The sequence below is a fragment of the Pogonomyrmex barbatus genome, unplaced genomic scaffold (assembly GCF_055798465.1).
Source record: "Pogonomyrmex barbatus isolate J1 unplaced genomic scaffold, ASM5579846v1 scaffold8, whole genome shotgun sequence".
NCBI classification, from domain to species: domain Eukaryota; kingdom Metazoa; phylum Arthropoda; class Insecta; order Hymenoptera; family Formicidae; genus Pogonomyrmex; species Pogonomyrmex barbatus.
In genome coordinates, this window is record NW_028297182.1 from 5127421 (window position 1) to 5142891 (window position 15471).

At 36.0% G+C, this 15471-nt stretch overlaps 1 protein-coding gene across 4 annotated transcripts in view; it reads right to left on the minus strand.

Annotated features, from left to right (window-relative positions):
* Nucleotides 1-250: 250 nt before the first annotated feature.
* Nucleotides 251-15471, minus strand: part of LOC105427721 (transcription factor hamlet) — a 79670-nt gene continuing 64449 nt past the window's right edge. For 2 of the 4 annotated variants that reach the window (XM_089083657.1, XM_011639593.3), the window contains exons 4-8: nt 15006-15131; nt 12752-12878; nt 6629-6728; nt 4373-4529; nt 251-4291 (exon numbers count right to left, since the gene is read on the minus strand). In XM_089083657.1, coding sequence (XP_088939783.1) covers nt 2270-4291; nt 4373-4529; nt 6629-6728; nt 12752-12878; nt 15006-15131 — 2532 coding nt within the window. In that variant the 3' untranslated portion in view covers nt 251-2269. The remainder of the gene's footprint in view (nt 4292-4372; nt 4530-6628; nt 6729-12751; nt 12879-15005; nt 15132-15471) is intronic. The other 2 variants (XR_016141021.1, XM_025218413.2) reach the window with 2 other exon arrangements.

The window sequence follows — 15471 nt, forward strand, 5'->3', positions numbered from 1 at the left end:
TTGTTTCAGTTTACTTTATCTGTCTTCGCATCAACAATTATTATAATAATAATTCATAATTATTCAAGAAGGATATAATGTCGTTCATTTTACATTTTATTTATGTTATTTTTATCAGCTGAATGTTTATCAGTTCCATGTAGAAAATAATAAAATTATAATTTATTAAATCCTATTAAATTATTATTTTCTTATAGGAATATAAGGCAAAGGAAAATCGATAGGTGGCATTATCGTTTAGGTAATCAACTTGAAGTGTAATATTTTAATAGTAATCATAAATGAAGTTACAGGATGCCTTTATACAGTATGTATAGATAGACAGCGTCATAATACAGTTTTCCTTAAGTAATTCGTTCAATATATTTATGCTTAATCATTTCATAAGTTTATTATCATCTATAATGAGAGAGAGAGAGAGAGAGAGAGAGAGAAATAGATAGAGAGAAATAGAGAGATAAAAACAGATATGTAGAGATGTGTATTTGTAAAACCTTTATGTGAAAAAACAAGCCCCCCAACTCGGTGATTACAAACGAACGATATATTCTTTGTTTCATTTTTTATTAATCGCGAGCGTACTTGGTACACATGTAAACGCGTATACTATGCTTATTTCTCATCATTATTAATTTCCTCGCTTCGTCGATGACACATTAGGGACACGCATTTTAACATATCTATTAGGTGAAATGCGAGGAACGTTTGTTAGCTTACATGACTCTTCTGTCCCGCCTAATGCAAGAGAAAATCTCTCTCTAAAATCGTATTTATATATTAATAAAAATCACGCTGAAATTTTTTTCCTTTTATCTTTACAAATACTACATCACCTAATTGTGGAAATTTGTACAGTTTTTCGTAAGATTTTTTGTTGCGTCCTAATCATTTCATTATACACACTTTTTATCGCGCGCGTGTAACAAATGATTCCGCGCAACGCGCTAATTTCTCCTCTCGTCGCTTCAGCTTCGCGGACTAACATACATCAATTTTAATACACGGAACACGATGCGAGAATGTGCTTTCCTCATATTTCGCAGATTTCGTAGATCTCGCAGCTTCATCCAGCAGACGATAATTTTTCTTCCTGCGTAATATACCACTTTACTCAGCTATATTTCTAACAAAATTCAACGATCACGGGGAAACGTCTTCAAGATTTGAACTGATTGAAGAGATTACAGTCATCTTACCATAGGAATTTTACAACAATCTAATTTCGAACTCTCGGATGGTGCCCGCATTCTGAACGCGATGCAACTAACACTGTCATCCAAAAACAAATCAGTCGAGAATAACGCGCACATGAAGATATATTTAAGATCTAGAAATAACGGTGATTGAATCATTGATCGGAGTGAACACACACACACACGCGCGCGCGTGCGCACGCACGCACGCACGCACGCACGCACGCACGCACGCACACACATACACATATCGCAAGGCGTTTAACAAATCGCGGAACTTTCGCAGAGATGCTTTGATCGTTCTCGCTTATGACATATGATATTCTTTGCCGCGAGCGACGATGTAATAATAACGATAAATTAATTTTATTAATAATAGCAATAAATAATAGATATACGCGCTTCGTCTAATCGACATTAAGGACGAAGATAATAGAGGGATAATATTAAATTTCGTGCGCGTTTACATTCATAACGAGTCTGTAGAAACTGTAGAACTATAGACTATAGAAGAGCTTGTGACATGCGTGTATAAGAAAAAGATTAACTGGTCCATTTCTTGATCTTTACAATATGCTTTTCCAGTGCAAACAAACGTGGAGTGTAAAAAAGGATTGTGTAACAAGGATCTCCGGGGACATTCGTTTGTCGAGTTATTTATATTCCTCTTTTTACAGAGCACCTGTTTTACAAGTATAATAGGGTTTAATAAATCCCTTCTGGTTGTATTTTTCTAAAAATTCCAGAATGGATATATCAATATGTAATTATAATTATTACTATAGATTTTCTTTCGTGAATTTACGGTATCATCATGCGTATCGCAGAGAATAACCCAATTATACTCGAGAAGCGTTCGCTTTGTAGAAGCAAATGGGTGATGTTCCGCAAAGTCAAAATACACGGGTCACTCTAAGTTAAAGGATTATGCGTCAACGTTACTCCCATCGAGGTAACGTCAATCGAGAGTTCTAAGACAAACGCGATATGTCCCGCGATAGTTCTGTACATTAATGAAAACGAGTTCTCCTCGTTCTTCGAAGCGATCGCGCAGATCACCCAGACTGACCTCTGGGCTATGTCGAAATCTCGATCACCCCCTCCGCGGTGTTATTATTGAGCAGCTCCTGCTTCTCTCTAAGTTTCAGATCGTACTGCGAGGGCGACGGTGATTCCTTGGCCTCGATCGGCGACAGTCCGTCTGTCTCCTCCAAAGGAGACACACCCTCCTCGCTGTCCTCGTCCTCGTCATACTCGACCTCCATCTTGGACTCGTTCATCTCGTGCAGGCGACTGGGAATATAGGTTGGATGATGCGGCAAGGATCCGTAGCCGCTCTCACCGCCGTAAGTCACCTTGCCCATGAAGGACCTGATCTCGTCGAAGTAGGTGTCCTCCCGCTCGTTCTCGTTGCTGCTCCCGGGCGAGTCGGCGACCGACACCACCCCGCTACCGTCGTCAGCCTCATGCTTCTTCAGATGTCTATCCAAATTGGTCTGCTGTCCGAAGCACCTTTCGCAAAGCGGACACTTGAACGGCCGCTGCTTGTCGTGGATGTTCCTGACGTGTCTCTGCAGATTGCTCGAGATACTGAAGGACCTTTCGCAGTACTTACACTTATACGGTTGCTCGCCGGTATGCGTTCTCAGGTGCCTCGTCAGATTGGCCGAGCGAGGGAACACTTTGCCGCAGAATTTACAGGAGTACCGATCCTTCATTTTGCCGTGGACGTGATGATGGTGATGATGATGGTGGTGATGGTGCGGCGCCATCACGGCTTCCTGGAACGGCTTCACGCCGGGGAACGCGCTCAGCGGCGGCCGGGCAAGTAAATCGAATCCTCCTCCTGGCCTAGCGCCGCTGAGCCCGTTCATAAGCGAGCCTAAAAAAGGAAGCCCGCGCGGTGGAGCGAAGGGTGGAAGTGGAGGTATCAGCCTAGATTCCGGCGTAGCTCCGCCTGGAGGCGGCGGGGCGCTGGGAAATCCCGGGAAGGCTCCCGTTGGACCGCGATACATCGTGTCGAGAAACATTGGGTGTATCGGTCTGGGATAAGCCATGTGTGGCGGTGTATTGGTCGACGGTTGTTCGATTGGTAGACTTGTCCTTAGTTGCGGACTTTCTTGAATGTCCTTAGACTCGAGCTCCATCGGAGGTGCTGGAGGAGCAACATCTTCTTCTGGTTTTGGGGGGTCGGGAGGTGCCGGTGCCTCCTCCATCGATATCGGTGATGGTGATGGAGTGCGGCTTTTCCTATTCGCGACTTTGGAAATGGCGTCCTGCTTCTTAGTCTGCACCCTTAGATCCAACGGTTGTTCGGCTGTCTCCTCCTTCGATGCATTCGAAGTGCTCTCGGTTTCCATTTTTCGTTCGTTGCTTCTGGCGACTTCTCTTCTCTTCAGAAGATCATCGTCGCTCTCCGGTGTCGGTTGAACCGGAGGTCTGGCTGGAGATGGCCTAAACGTAGAGGTGGCTTCCTCCGCCGTGGAAGGAGATACTTTATTGTGTTGCGATAATCCTCTCGGAGGAGTAAAACGTTCCTTCTTGGGACTGTCGCTCCTCTTCTCGGCCTCTTCGATCTTCGGCGGGAACAGCAAAGGTGTGTTCAAAAAATTCGTAGGATTTGGGAAAATTCCCGGATAAGGACCCATTAGACTAGGTGGATAAAAAGGCAAACTGCCTGGTAGGCTCACGGGAGGTCGTGGATACACCAGGAAGGGGCTCGTTGCTGGCGTCGGTAACTGAGGCATAGCTCCAGGTGGACCGGCCGGCGTCGTGGAATCACAAAATCGCTTATGTTTCGATAACGATGTTACCGTGCTGAAGGACTGTCCGCATTTAGCGCACTTAATCTGCATGCGACAGTCGGCATGCATGCGCTTGTGCCGGCATAAATTGGAGAATTGCGTGTAAGCCTTAAAACAGACCTCGCACTGGAACGGTTTCACGCTGCTGTGGATGTGGGTGTGCTGTTTCAGGCCGGAACTGGTAGCGAAGGTCTTGCCGCACTCCGTGCAAGCGTGGCTCCTCGCGCCCACGTGATGCGTTCTAATATGTCGTTGTAGGTTTGATGGGTCCGTGAAGACCTGCCGGATGTTCGACTTTTAGCGATACTAGAAGATGCTACTAAGTTGGGAGATATTGTCTGGTTTCAAGGAGTAAAGCATAAATTTGATGCTTACCTTCGGACAATTCTCACAGGGATAGTTCCTAAGATCACCGTGAACGATTGCGCGATGTCGTACCAAAAGCGGTCGCCAAGCATAAGCGCGAGGACAACTGTCGCAACGATGTTGCTCCGCTGGATATCTGTGACACGTCACTAGATGACTATCCAATCTGAAAATAAATAAGATGAACATTACATTCACAGTAACAAAAGTAACAAAATAAATTGTAGATGACAAAAAATGAAATAATAAAATATTCATAAAAGTAAAAATAAGTTAAGGATATGCGTGATCTATTCATCTCAAGGAATAACATAATTCAAAACATCTTTCTCCATTTCTTCAAAAATTTATACATTCGGCGCAATAGCAGTAATCTCATTGCCGTATAAAAATATTACTAGACATTACTCTTTCTTTCTCTTTTTCTCATTTTTTTTTCTATCTGAAATTTAATCTACTTAATCAACATACCACATCTCTCTCGAGCAAGCAGGATGTGATATGGTAACCGACCTGCACCGACAAAGACTGCACCGAGTGCAGTCTTGGATGATGACTAAGTGACTTTAGCTGCGGCAAGTCGTTTCTCGTGTAATAACGGTCGCACACCCATGAAGAAGGAGGCGACCATCGCGCACGAACACACGCCATCACAAAGAAAAGCCGTTTCTGAGGGGGGGGGTTGTCACAGAATAGGCATGGGTTATCGTCACACTGGATAGTGTGCCATGGTGTGTGGCAGCATTGATTTTACACCCCCGAACACACGCGCCGCGTGAAATTCATTCGTGGTGAGATAGTGCCTTCATGGTGGCATGACGGTGTGTTACGCCAGATGAGCTGCGAGCACGCGACGCCTTCGATGATGCATAAGGGGGTGGCTTTAGTGCGCCCGATTACAAATCTGTAGGGTTTAATGTCTCACAACAGGTGAATCTGCCGGGGGATGTAGTTTAATGTCGACTAAGAGCGAGAATGGTATCGCCGATGTAGAAACAAGAATCAAAATCGATTAACTTTGATCAAAATTTTGATTTGTCTATCTTAAATTATTTTTAAATTATTTTTCTAATTAAAACAAATATCATAAATATATATTAAGTTATGACGATTAAGAAAGGTTGCGTGTCAATATAAATGAGGGAAAATAGAAGAAGAACAAAACGAAATAGATAAAAGGGCGACATGAATTCATCTTGAAAGGAATTAGGAAGAGACAAGAAGTATTTTCATTTATGTAATGTACTCTCGGCAGAATGACTATTGTAGTTAATAAGATGATTCTATAGATTTTTACACATGCGAAAATTAAATATGCGATACCATTGTTCAACTAAAATGTGAAATGTATGATCAAGTTCCCAACTAATAAGGTATAAAGTATCCTATTAGTACTTAATGACAAAATCTCATTCTTTAATTAGTCATCAATATTTCAATGTGCTTAGTTAAGTATAAAACACCGTAATATTTCATATTATTTTGCTTGCCGTCACTTTATGCTAATTAGATTTTAATTAAAAACAATAATATGAACCTGAGATCAAATGAAGGCATTCAATCGGACAAGAAATCTCGAAGAAATGCTTAGAATTCCAAAGAGCACTCTTGAAGCCGCTCGCGTGACAAAAGGCTTTTGCGAACGCGTATCCCCGAGATTTGAAAATGATTACGTGGCACCCACTCTCTGAATTCCATCGATTAATTAATAATTAACGATGAGAATCGACGGACGCAGCGAGCGCTTTAATGTTGGTCGAGCCGTTGTCTTTCGATTTCGATCCGGTGTATCGCTCCGTCGGGCACGTGATGGTCGTCCATCTGATTTGAAAAGCGTATAATGATGTGCTATGAATCCTTCATGAGTCGCGTTTTGTATCGTCGGACTAACGGCGATTCTTCGGATAATAGAATGCGTGAAAATGTGGTAATAAAGGCGTCTCGCACTCGATAGAATTTTTGCATAATAAATGCGACTATACGAAAAACTGTTCTGTCCTCAATCTAGATGTTACTAAAGCGCGACATTTTTGTCTACGTGGGAGACAGAAAGATAAATTGTTTTAAACTTTTCATACAAATGACTTTTTTTTAAAAAAAATGTAAAACTTCTTTCTAAAAATATTCGAATATTTAGTGTTTTCTTTATGCATTTGTAATGATTTTTCAAATATAGATACGTAAATATATTTTATTTTTTTGACAATCATACAACAAATTATTTTTGCTATAATTTCTAATCTAAAAATATGAAATAATGCTCACAGTTCAATATCTTGGAACGGCTTGTCACAGACAGTGCACCTCGTTTCTCCTTCCTCCTCGTCCTCCTTATCCTCATCGATAGTTCCACTGTGTTGAGAGGCTGTAAATGACCAATATAATAATACAGATCACAAGTCTTTCCGATACACCAGCAGTAATGATACACATCAGCAAAATCTTGCAATTCTCTAACAATTTGTGTTCATGTATACGTGAGTAATTGTACAGCTCTATAAATTACAATCCCCTGCAAACGATGATACGTGACCTATCATGATGTGGGCGAATTACGTGATCCAGAACCGCGCGAGTGCCACAAGAGTGGCGTGACAAGTGGACTCCTGAATTTCCTGAATTATTAAATTAACGACAATATCTGATTTACAAAACGGATATTTTTATGGAATTTAACGATAATTTAACTAACATTAGTAAAAATAGTAAAAATAATTTTTGTCGAGCTTGCGCAATTCATTCGTCAAATTACTATAACATTTAAATAATTAAGCTGCTTTGTTAAATCCTTAAATTACATGCATAATACAATAAATAAAATATGCACTAGTTGATTCAATTTTTCATTAATCAAATATAAAATTAATTTAGGTTTTAATATACATTTTCAAAAGTCAGACAATTAGAATTACAATTTGTTGTTTGCGTAATTAAAAATTAATTTCCATATATATATTTCCATATTAATAAACATATACAAAAATTTATAATTGTTTTAGTAAAATAAATAAAATATTTTATTAAATAGAAATAGATGATTATTTTATAAAATATTTACCGTTTAAGTTAATGTTCTCAAATGTTGATTTATATCTATTATTTATAATACGATTATGCGTTTATAAAAACAAATAATGTTATAACGCGATTCAAGTTACTTCACTACACTGTCACTTTTTTAACAAGTATGATTCGATACTCGAGCGATCGCAAAGACAATAGACACAATGATGTTCTCGTTAGTTGGCGGTACACCGTCCGGTGACTGCAAACACGAATGGGGGTGTCCAGAATCGCTTGCTATTGGTACAAACAACGTTGGGGACCAGCCAATCGCAGGTGAGTCTCGACAGCCCCTCAGCGGCATTTCACCCCCGAATATCAGAGCGCAACGGCAGGTAAAATCAGAAACCCATGAAAGATACAAAGTGTGATTATCATGATTATCATGAATATGATTACCATTGAATTTGCAACTAACATCAATGGTTGCGTAAAGAATATGGTACACGAAATAATATATATTAACACATTAACGCATAAAGATTTATCTATCATTTGTGATGTATCAATGTCAGTTTGTGTTTGTTTATATATTAATATGTAAAAATATAAAAATAGATATAATTGCTAATGAACGAAAACAAAGCCAGAAAGCAAAATATAAAGTTAAAATCCTGTTAAATAAGTATAAAAAATTAATTAGATTCTTATATCACGAATATAAACATGATCTAACTCGAGTTTGAACGATATCTGAACTCCAACGGTTATTTAAATCTGCCGCTACACTTGTTCCGACCATATGGTCGAGTGATGGTCCCCAACGGACCTTCATGGGAACCGGGCATAACCCCCCGTACCACCAACTACGCCCAACGTTACGCTAACCCCCCTTAGTACGTTAATCGCTCCTTTCTCCACGACTAATTCGTAGCGGCATGCCGTGAATTTAGACAATGAAAGATGCGGTCGACCTCTGTCATCCTCGAAACAGCATCGTCCAAATAGTAGTATTGAAAAACCAACCCAAATAGGAAATAAATTATTAACAAATAAGAATATAATCAAAAAATCAAAGATATAAAATAATGCTCAAATATGATAGGTAAAAAAATGTTAATTTATAGTACAACAGAAAAACTAAGAAAAAGACATAAAAATAAAAAACTTAAAAATTTTTTTCGATATATATAAATTTTCTAACATAGTGCAACTCTATAGTCATTTATACATAAATAATTTATACGTGAGATACTATAAATAAATAGAAAGTTGATGTGAATAAATACACATATAAAAATAAATTATAACTATATTATATATAAAACAATCTTTTTGGTATATTTGTAATAAGAATTTTTTCTATATAGATAAAAGAAAAGTCACAATTTGTGAATTAAGTATATCGGATATTTTCGGAATGAACGTTTCTCCAAAATTAATGGAAACGGTTGAACGTATTATGTTAATCTATCGCGTACAAGGAGTAGCAAAGTCACGTTGCGGAAAGTCAACAGGTGGGATTCACTGGCAACACCCCCCGCGGTCGAGTAGCAGTTGGCAGTTGCATGGGAAAAAGTAACGGAAATCAATGTTCTTGCTGCATCGTGACGTTCACAATTCAAATTTTTATTCATTAAAAAAGAATGAATAAATATACTGAAATAAATTTATTCACTGTTTTATTTACGTTTTTATTTGCTTTATCGCTAATCCTTTTTTTTCTATCAAAAAATTTTATTTATCTTTATTTTCATCAAATAAAATCAAAAATCTCAAGTCATAGTAAATGAAACAATTGCATTAAATTTTGTTTAATTACTGTGCAAATTATATTCTTTCATAAATAATCCAAAAAATTAAAAATTTAAAAACTTTTTTGTAAAACTTGACTCCTTAAAATATTACTATTAGGTCATAATATGTATAACTAAAAAAATGTTGAAATAACTTTTTATTCAAAGATTATCAAATAATACAAATGCAGAAGCAGTTTTTTATTTCTAAAAAAATAAGCTTTTCTTTTCTTTTGTACTAAAAGATTTAATTCTCGTATATTTTTCTCCATAAAATAAACGAAAAATCGATATCTGCTTGTACCTTTCAGCAAAAATTTGTCGTATGTGACCGTAGCGATTTCGAATCAAACGTCAAATAAATGTGTCATTAGTCCGATGAATCAGATGGGGTTGTAACATGTCACACGCACCTCCCTACCTCTCAGTACACCACCCCCTCAGAAAAGAGTGTCGCGTGCCCTTTTGTATACGTATACCCCTTTTTTCTCATTCTGTGACCCGTGCCCTTTTTTCGGTCGTCCCTGAGACCTGGTTATGCGCGTGTTAATTGACAATAGTTGGCTATAAATTATCTGCTACCCTAATAGAGCTATCGGAAAACACGCCGATGGCACAAAAGCGTTTCCTGGGAACAAAAAAAAAGGAAAACGACAGGAGAAAAAACAAGTACCGCACAAAATCACAGCCATAAGTCATCATAACTGCCCGCAGCAATTGCAGTTGCCATTTTACCACAATTCAATTCGTGGTAAGTTCAAACGTCCGTATGTAAGTCCGTACGTCCAAATTTGTCTGCAAAAAGTCATAATGCAGCAATTGACGTAGATATTAAATTATCGTATTCACAAATCTTTATGACATTAAATAAACATTCAAAACATTTGAAAACATTTGGCACAAATATATTTGTAAATAAGTTACAATTATTTGTCAGATTATTTGAATTATTCATTAAATTTCCTTTCTTTTATTTGCAAAAGCATTAAAAAGATATTTTAATATCATATCTTTACTATTTGTTATTAAAATATTTTTTATATTTCTAATAATATATATTTATAATATTTTTATAATAATATATATTTATAATATTTTTTATTAAGCTATTATCTCTTCCATACGATAACATTAGAAAAAGAGAAAAAAAGATCTATATGTACAAAAAATTAATATTAAAGGCGGACTAAACGGCACGTGCAAATAGAATATAAATGTTTTAATATGAATATTCAGTGTAGATATATAGATGTCTAATGCACAAGATTACGTTAACATTCAACCCCGGTTGAATGCTTACGCGCACCCCATGTAGGCGTGTTAAAATGCGATTCCTCGCATCTTTTTCTTTCGCTCTCCCTTGCCCCCCCCCCCCGTCTCCCTCTCAGCAGAAAAAATGATCCGTCCGAGGGAGAGACGCGCAGATGCCTCTCGCAAGGGTTGGTACGAAGCGTACGTCGTTTGTTTGACATCATTATTCCTGCTGCACGCACCAGCTTGTCGGAGATTCCCTCGTAAAAATGGTTTTGCTGGATTAACGCCAGTACCACACTTGTGCTGTTTAAAGTCGGTATTAATCTCCCTTAATACGTGTAAAAATACGTGTCCACCGAAAACAAAGATCCACCAGATCGGCGTCAGCACAAAAGATTTTAATTATTTTATAGATAATAATACTTATTATCTAATGCTTCTCTCTCATATGTCGAAACTAATTAAATAACTGTGATGTCTACAAACTACTTCGTATAAACGTAAAATTTTAAGTATATTTTAAGTATATTAAATTGTATTATCCATCCATTGTTCATTAATAAAGTAACAAGTTTAAAAAATTTATATAAAGTAAAGAAAATTCCTCAGATACAACTTCGCGAATTTATTATCATTAAAATGATATTGCATATACATTAATATAATAAATGATAACATGTGATATTTTCTAAAATATTTTTTAACAATCAAAAGAATTCAAGTGAGACGCTACATTACAAATATATTCTTTTGTGTTTCTATTGATTTTATATTAAGAATTATAGATGGTTATTTATAAAAAATTTTACAAACTTGTTTGTTAAATGTCAGTCTTGTAATTTTTCAGTCATGTTATAAAAATAACATTTTACTAATACAAACTTATCTCCACTGATTTTGTCAAAGGAAAATTTAATAATGAAACTATTAGTAAGCAAATTATCTTTCCTGTGCGAAGATTCATTTTACGAGCATTTCTCAAAATTATGACAAAAAACTGTGGGCAAATTAACATAGACTTTGTGACGGCAGAACTTCGATAATAAGCCCGGTTTTAATTATCGCGACATCTGGATGTCGCGTATAACCCTCCGGCTTTAATTCGGCCCTACCAAGTCGCCATCCAGATTTTGACCATCATGCAGAAGTTACAACCAGATAATTGTCGAGCAATTAAGCACGTAGACGCTACCCTTCTTCGTAAATATCCCGAATATATTAATGGCGCAATTGTCCACGCAATAAAATCTAGCGATCGATTAACGAATTTAATTAAATGAAAATGATATTAAAAAATGCTTTAAAGCAGATTTTGAAAACCAATATTTATTTTAATATTGATACATTAAAATACAATAAAAATGTTTTATGATAAAAGAGAGCAAAGTATCTTCAAAAATTTGATTTAATTTTGAGCAAATTTAAATTAAAAATTTATGCATAAATGTAAACATTATTAAATCATATAATGCAATTTCATAAATGTATAATAAATAATAATAATTTTAACAAAGAACGAAAGAAAAATTATGACTGTGTTGATTTGATCGCGCTGCTATTTTAGTTTGTTCGACGAGCGAGAAGGATGATTCTAGACAAAACTCGAAGCGGCACGGGGCACGGCGACATGTGACTCGAACACGTCTATCTGCAAATAATCAGCGCTTATTACCGGACGAGGGTTAATACGCAACGGTCGACCAGGTGAATCACGCCAAAGTCAAGGGTGCATGACGAGCAGCTCGTGCACACAACGATCCACGATTTACCCTCTGCCCGCCCCCGATTCGTCGTTTTGGAAAACACCTGCCCCTGCCCTTCATTTGCGTTCATACGCGTAATTGTACGCGCACGAGCTACCAACGTGCGCGATGTGTATCGGCAAAAGAAAGTCGTAAAGCCGTGCCGAAACGATCGTGAACACCGATATCTCGCCGGCCATCTGAGTGTTATTTTATTTTGTATTTTCTGCTCCTACTCCCATTTTCTAGATATATTACGCCACAATAATACTAATACATCATTTATTTTCCATTTTCTTATTTAAATTTAGTTTACCAAACTTACTTACTATTTATTAAAAACAAATCATTGATGAGTTTAAATTTCATCAACAAATTTGCTATATTACAAGAATCATAAGTGCATGCATTTGTTATGAAAAGAATGGAAGTACGAAACTATTATATACAAATAAATTAAATTAATACTTTTTTCTGTATTGGTTAAAATAAAGTTTGAATAAAGTAACGCTTTATTTATAGAAAAAAAAATGATAAAAAATAAATATAGGGGATTATTCAACGCAAATACTTGTGTAATTGCAGATGCTCACCAGTTTCTCGATCGCTTCTGTCCTCGGTCGTATTTTCACCCAGCATGTCCTGCAGCTGAAGCGGCTCCCGAAGACCCAGAAGAAGCTCTTCGCCCGTTATAATATCGCGAACAGCCTCGTATACCATCTACGTTTGGAATTACTACTTAATAATACAATTTTTGAGACTTTTGATATAATAACAGCGTTGAAATAATTTTCAAATTTTTCATTTTTACAATTCTAAAAATTATAAAATAAAATAAAAATTCTACAAGATGACGTCTAAAGTCATGAAATTTGTATGTTATACTAAAATTATCTTTTTTTTATCAAAATATAAATATTTACATACACTACACGGTTATTATACGATATATAATACTTTCAAAATGATGAATACATAGAACGTTATGTCAGTTTCGTGGTATTTTATTAAATCCCTTTATGATAAATAATTATTATTTATATGATTATATTGTAATATTGTATTGTTAAATATATTGCAAATGCTTATGTTAGACATTCAATTAAATTAGTAACAATTATTACGTTTTTGCATTTCCGCAAGAATCTTTCGGACGTGACAATGGCAATAAAGAAGTGAAAGCTTTGATAAAAATAATAGATGTTAATTAATATCTTGGACGATCGCGCGTATTTCAATTTTATTAAAAAGATTCCCTTTACAATTTGCAATGTATAATCTGAATATGACTCTATGAAGTCCGGTAACATTGGGAAGCCGTGGAACGATCTTTATAATGTCGTCACGGGGCCCTGAAGCATCATTACGACGGCGATTTTGCAGGGCACTGATAGAGAGCGTCGCGTCCCCCATTCCCACAGCGATTGCGAAAGGGCGTATAGGAAGTCAACGAAACGACCTCGTGGGGTGACTTAATAACTAAACACCCTGTATATACGTAGCTTACATCGCGCCCACAACATCGAGGATACCATGTGCCATGGTTCACAGAGAGAGAGAAAGAGAGAAAGAGGCCAAACGGACAGGAGCATAAGCTCGACCCTAAATTGACACCGTGACCTCCATCGTTTCCGCTTATACGTCTATTCGACGGCCAATCATATGAGCATAGCGCTTTTGAAAACGATTAGAGGAAATATCTGCTCTTAATATTATCTTATTAAAAATAATTTTGCAAGATTGAAATCTATTTGACTTGAGAGAATTAATTTTTGGAGGGAAAGGGGGATAAATTTTATGACATTCTTTCTTAAGATGTGTTTGATAAGGATATTTCTTAAAGTCTTATTTTTTTAGTATATTATTTTATTATATCGTAATTTTTTTATATTGGTGTATATTTTTTAAGAACTTTGCGCATATGTCACAGGAAGATAGTCATATGAAACAGATGATTGAAATACGCACAACAATAAAATAGTTAAAGTACTAATAAGCTAAAGTACAGTAAAGTACTAATAAGCTTTTTAACAATCAATAACATGTGCGCAAATTAGAATTCTACTCGATATGTAATTATTATTTCCTGTTAACAGCAACTGTCGATCGAGTGTCAGATGTGTCTAAATGTTAAATAGAGTAGAGGGTGAATCAGAAACTCGTTACCAAATGCCTAAAAGTCAATTTTGCCTATTGCATTACATATGATCTTTTTGTTAATATTACTGCCAATAGTATTTAAAGTTATAGCAATTAAATAAACAAATTCACTTTTTTATTTATCTCATAACAAAATAAATTATGTAATAAACAATTCATATTTAGTGTGGTACTTTCTAAATTATCAATAATTGCAAATATTTCTAGCATTTCTAGTTATAATATAATTTTAATGCATAATAATTCCTTCATGTACTTGCACGCGAGAAGCGAAAAACTGAGAATAGTTTATCTCTTTTAATAACGCGTGTTTTGCAAAGCACTCGGATCGAAGCTAAAGATTGCAGATGTCGATTAGTGATACCAATAATTCACTCTTTCATAAAATTATCTTACCACTGATCTGTACGCGTGTTTTATGCTATAAAGTGGGTTACAAAATAAGCAAATGTCGATTCTAATTGGTTATTAACATTATTGTCCATGTTTGCTATTTTCAGCCTACAACTCGAAAGTTGTCTTTTTAATTTCTACGATATACTTAGATCAAAATTAAAGAGTAAACGAATGGTAAAAAAAGAATAAAAGGCAAATCATTTATTGATCTTTACATTGGCAGCGAAAGCATCTCGCTAAGCTTTTTAAGCTTTCACTTGCGTTACTTGACTTATTGTGAATTTTTCTTACCTGACCACCGATGAGCACATGGCGCATGTTCACTGCGTGTGAGCTAGCAGTACTTCGAATATATTTCAGCCAATTGTTCGTCTCGTGAGATGCGTCCAACCAGCCTCTTACACCGCTGCTGCGAACCTGAAAACATATCCACAAATGTAACTCGCTATTATGTAACAATATTGTAAAATTAATAAAAAATTTTAATATACAATATTTAAGTTTATCATACAATCATATAAAATTTTCTCCATAATAGCTGACATATTATAATAAAAGTTCCACATTGTGAATTCAATTATATTGCAATTATAAATTGCAAATCTAAATTTTAACTTTTGAAGTATCATATGACTTTTGTATATCTTTAGATTAGAGATAATAAAATTTATTCAATTTTTTGCATCATGCTTGATTTACACGGAAATAAGAATATTAAAGTATCTAAAAAAATTTGGTCAAATATAAATATCTCAAA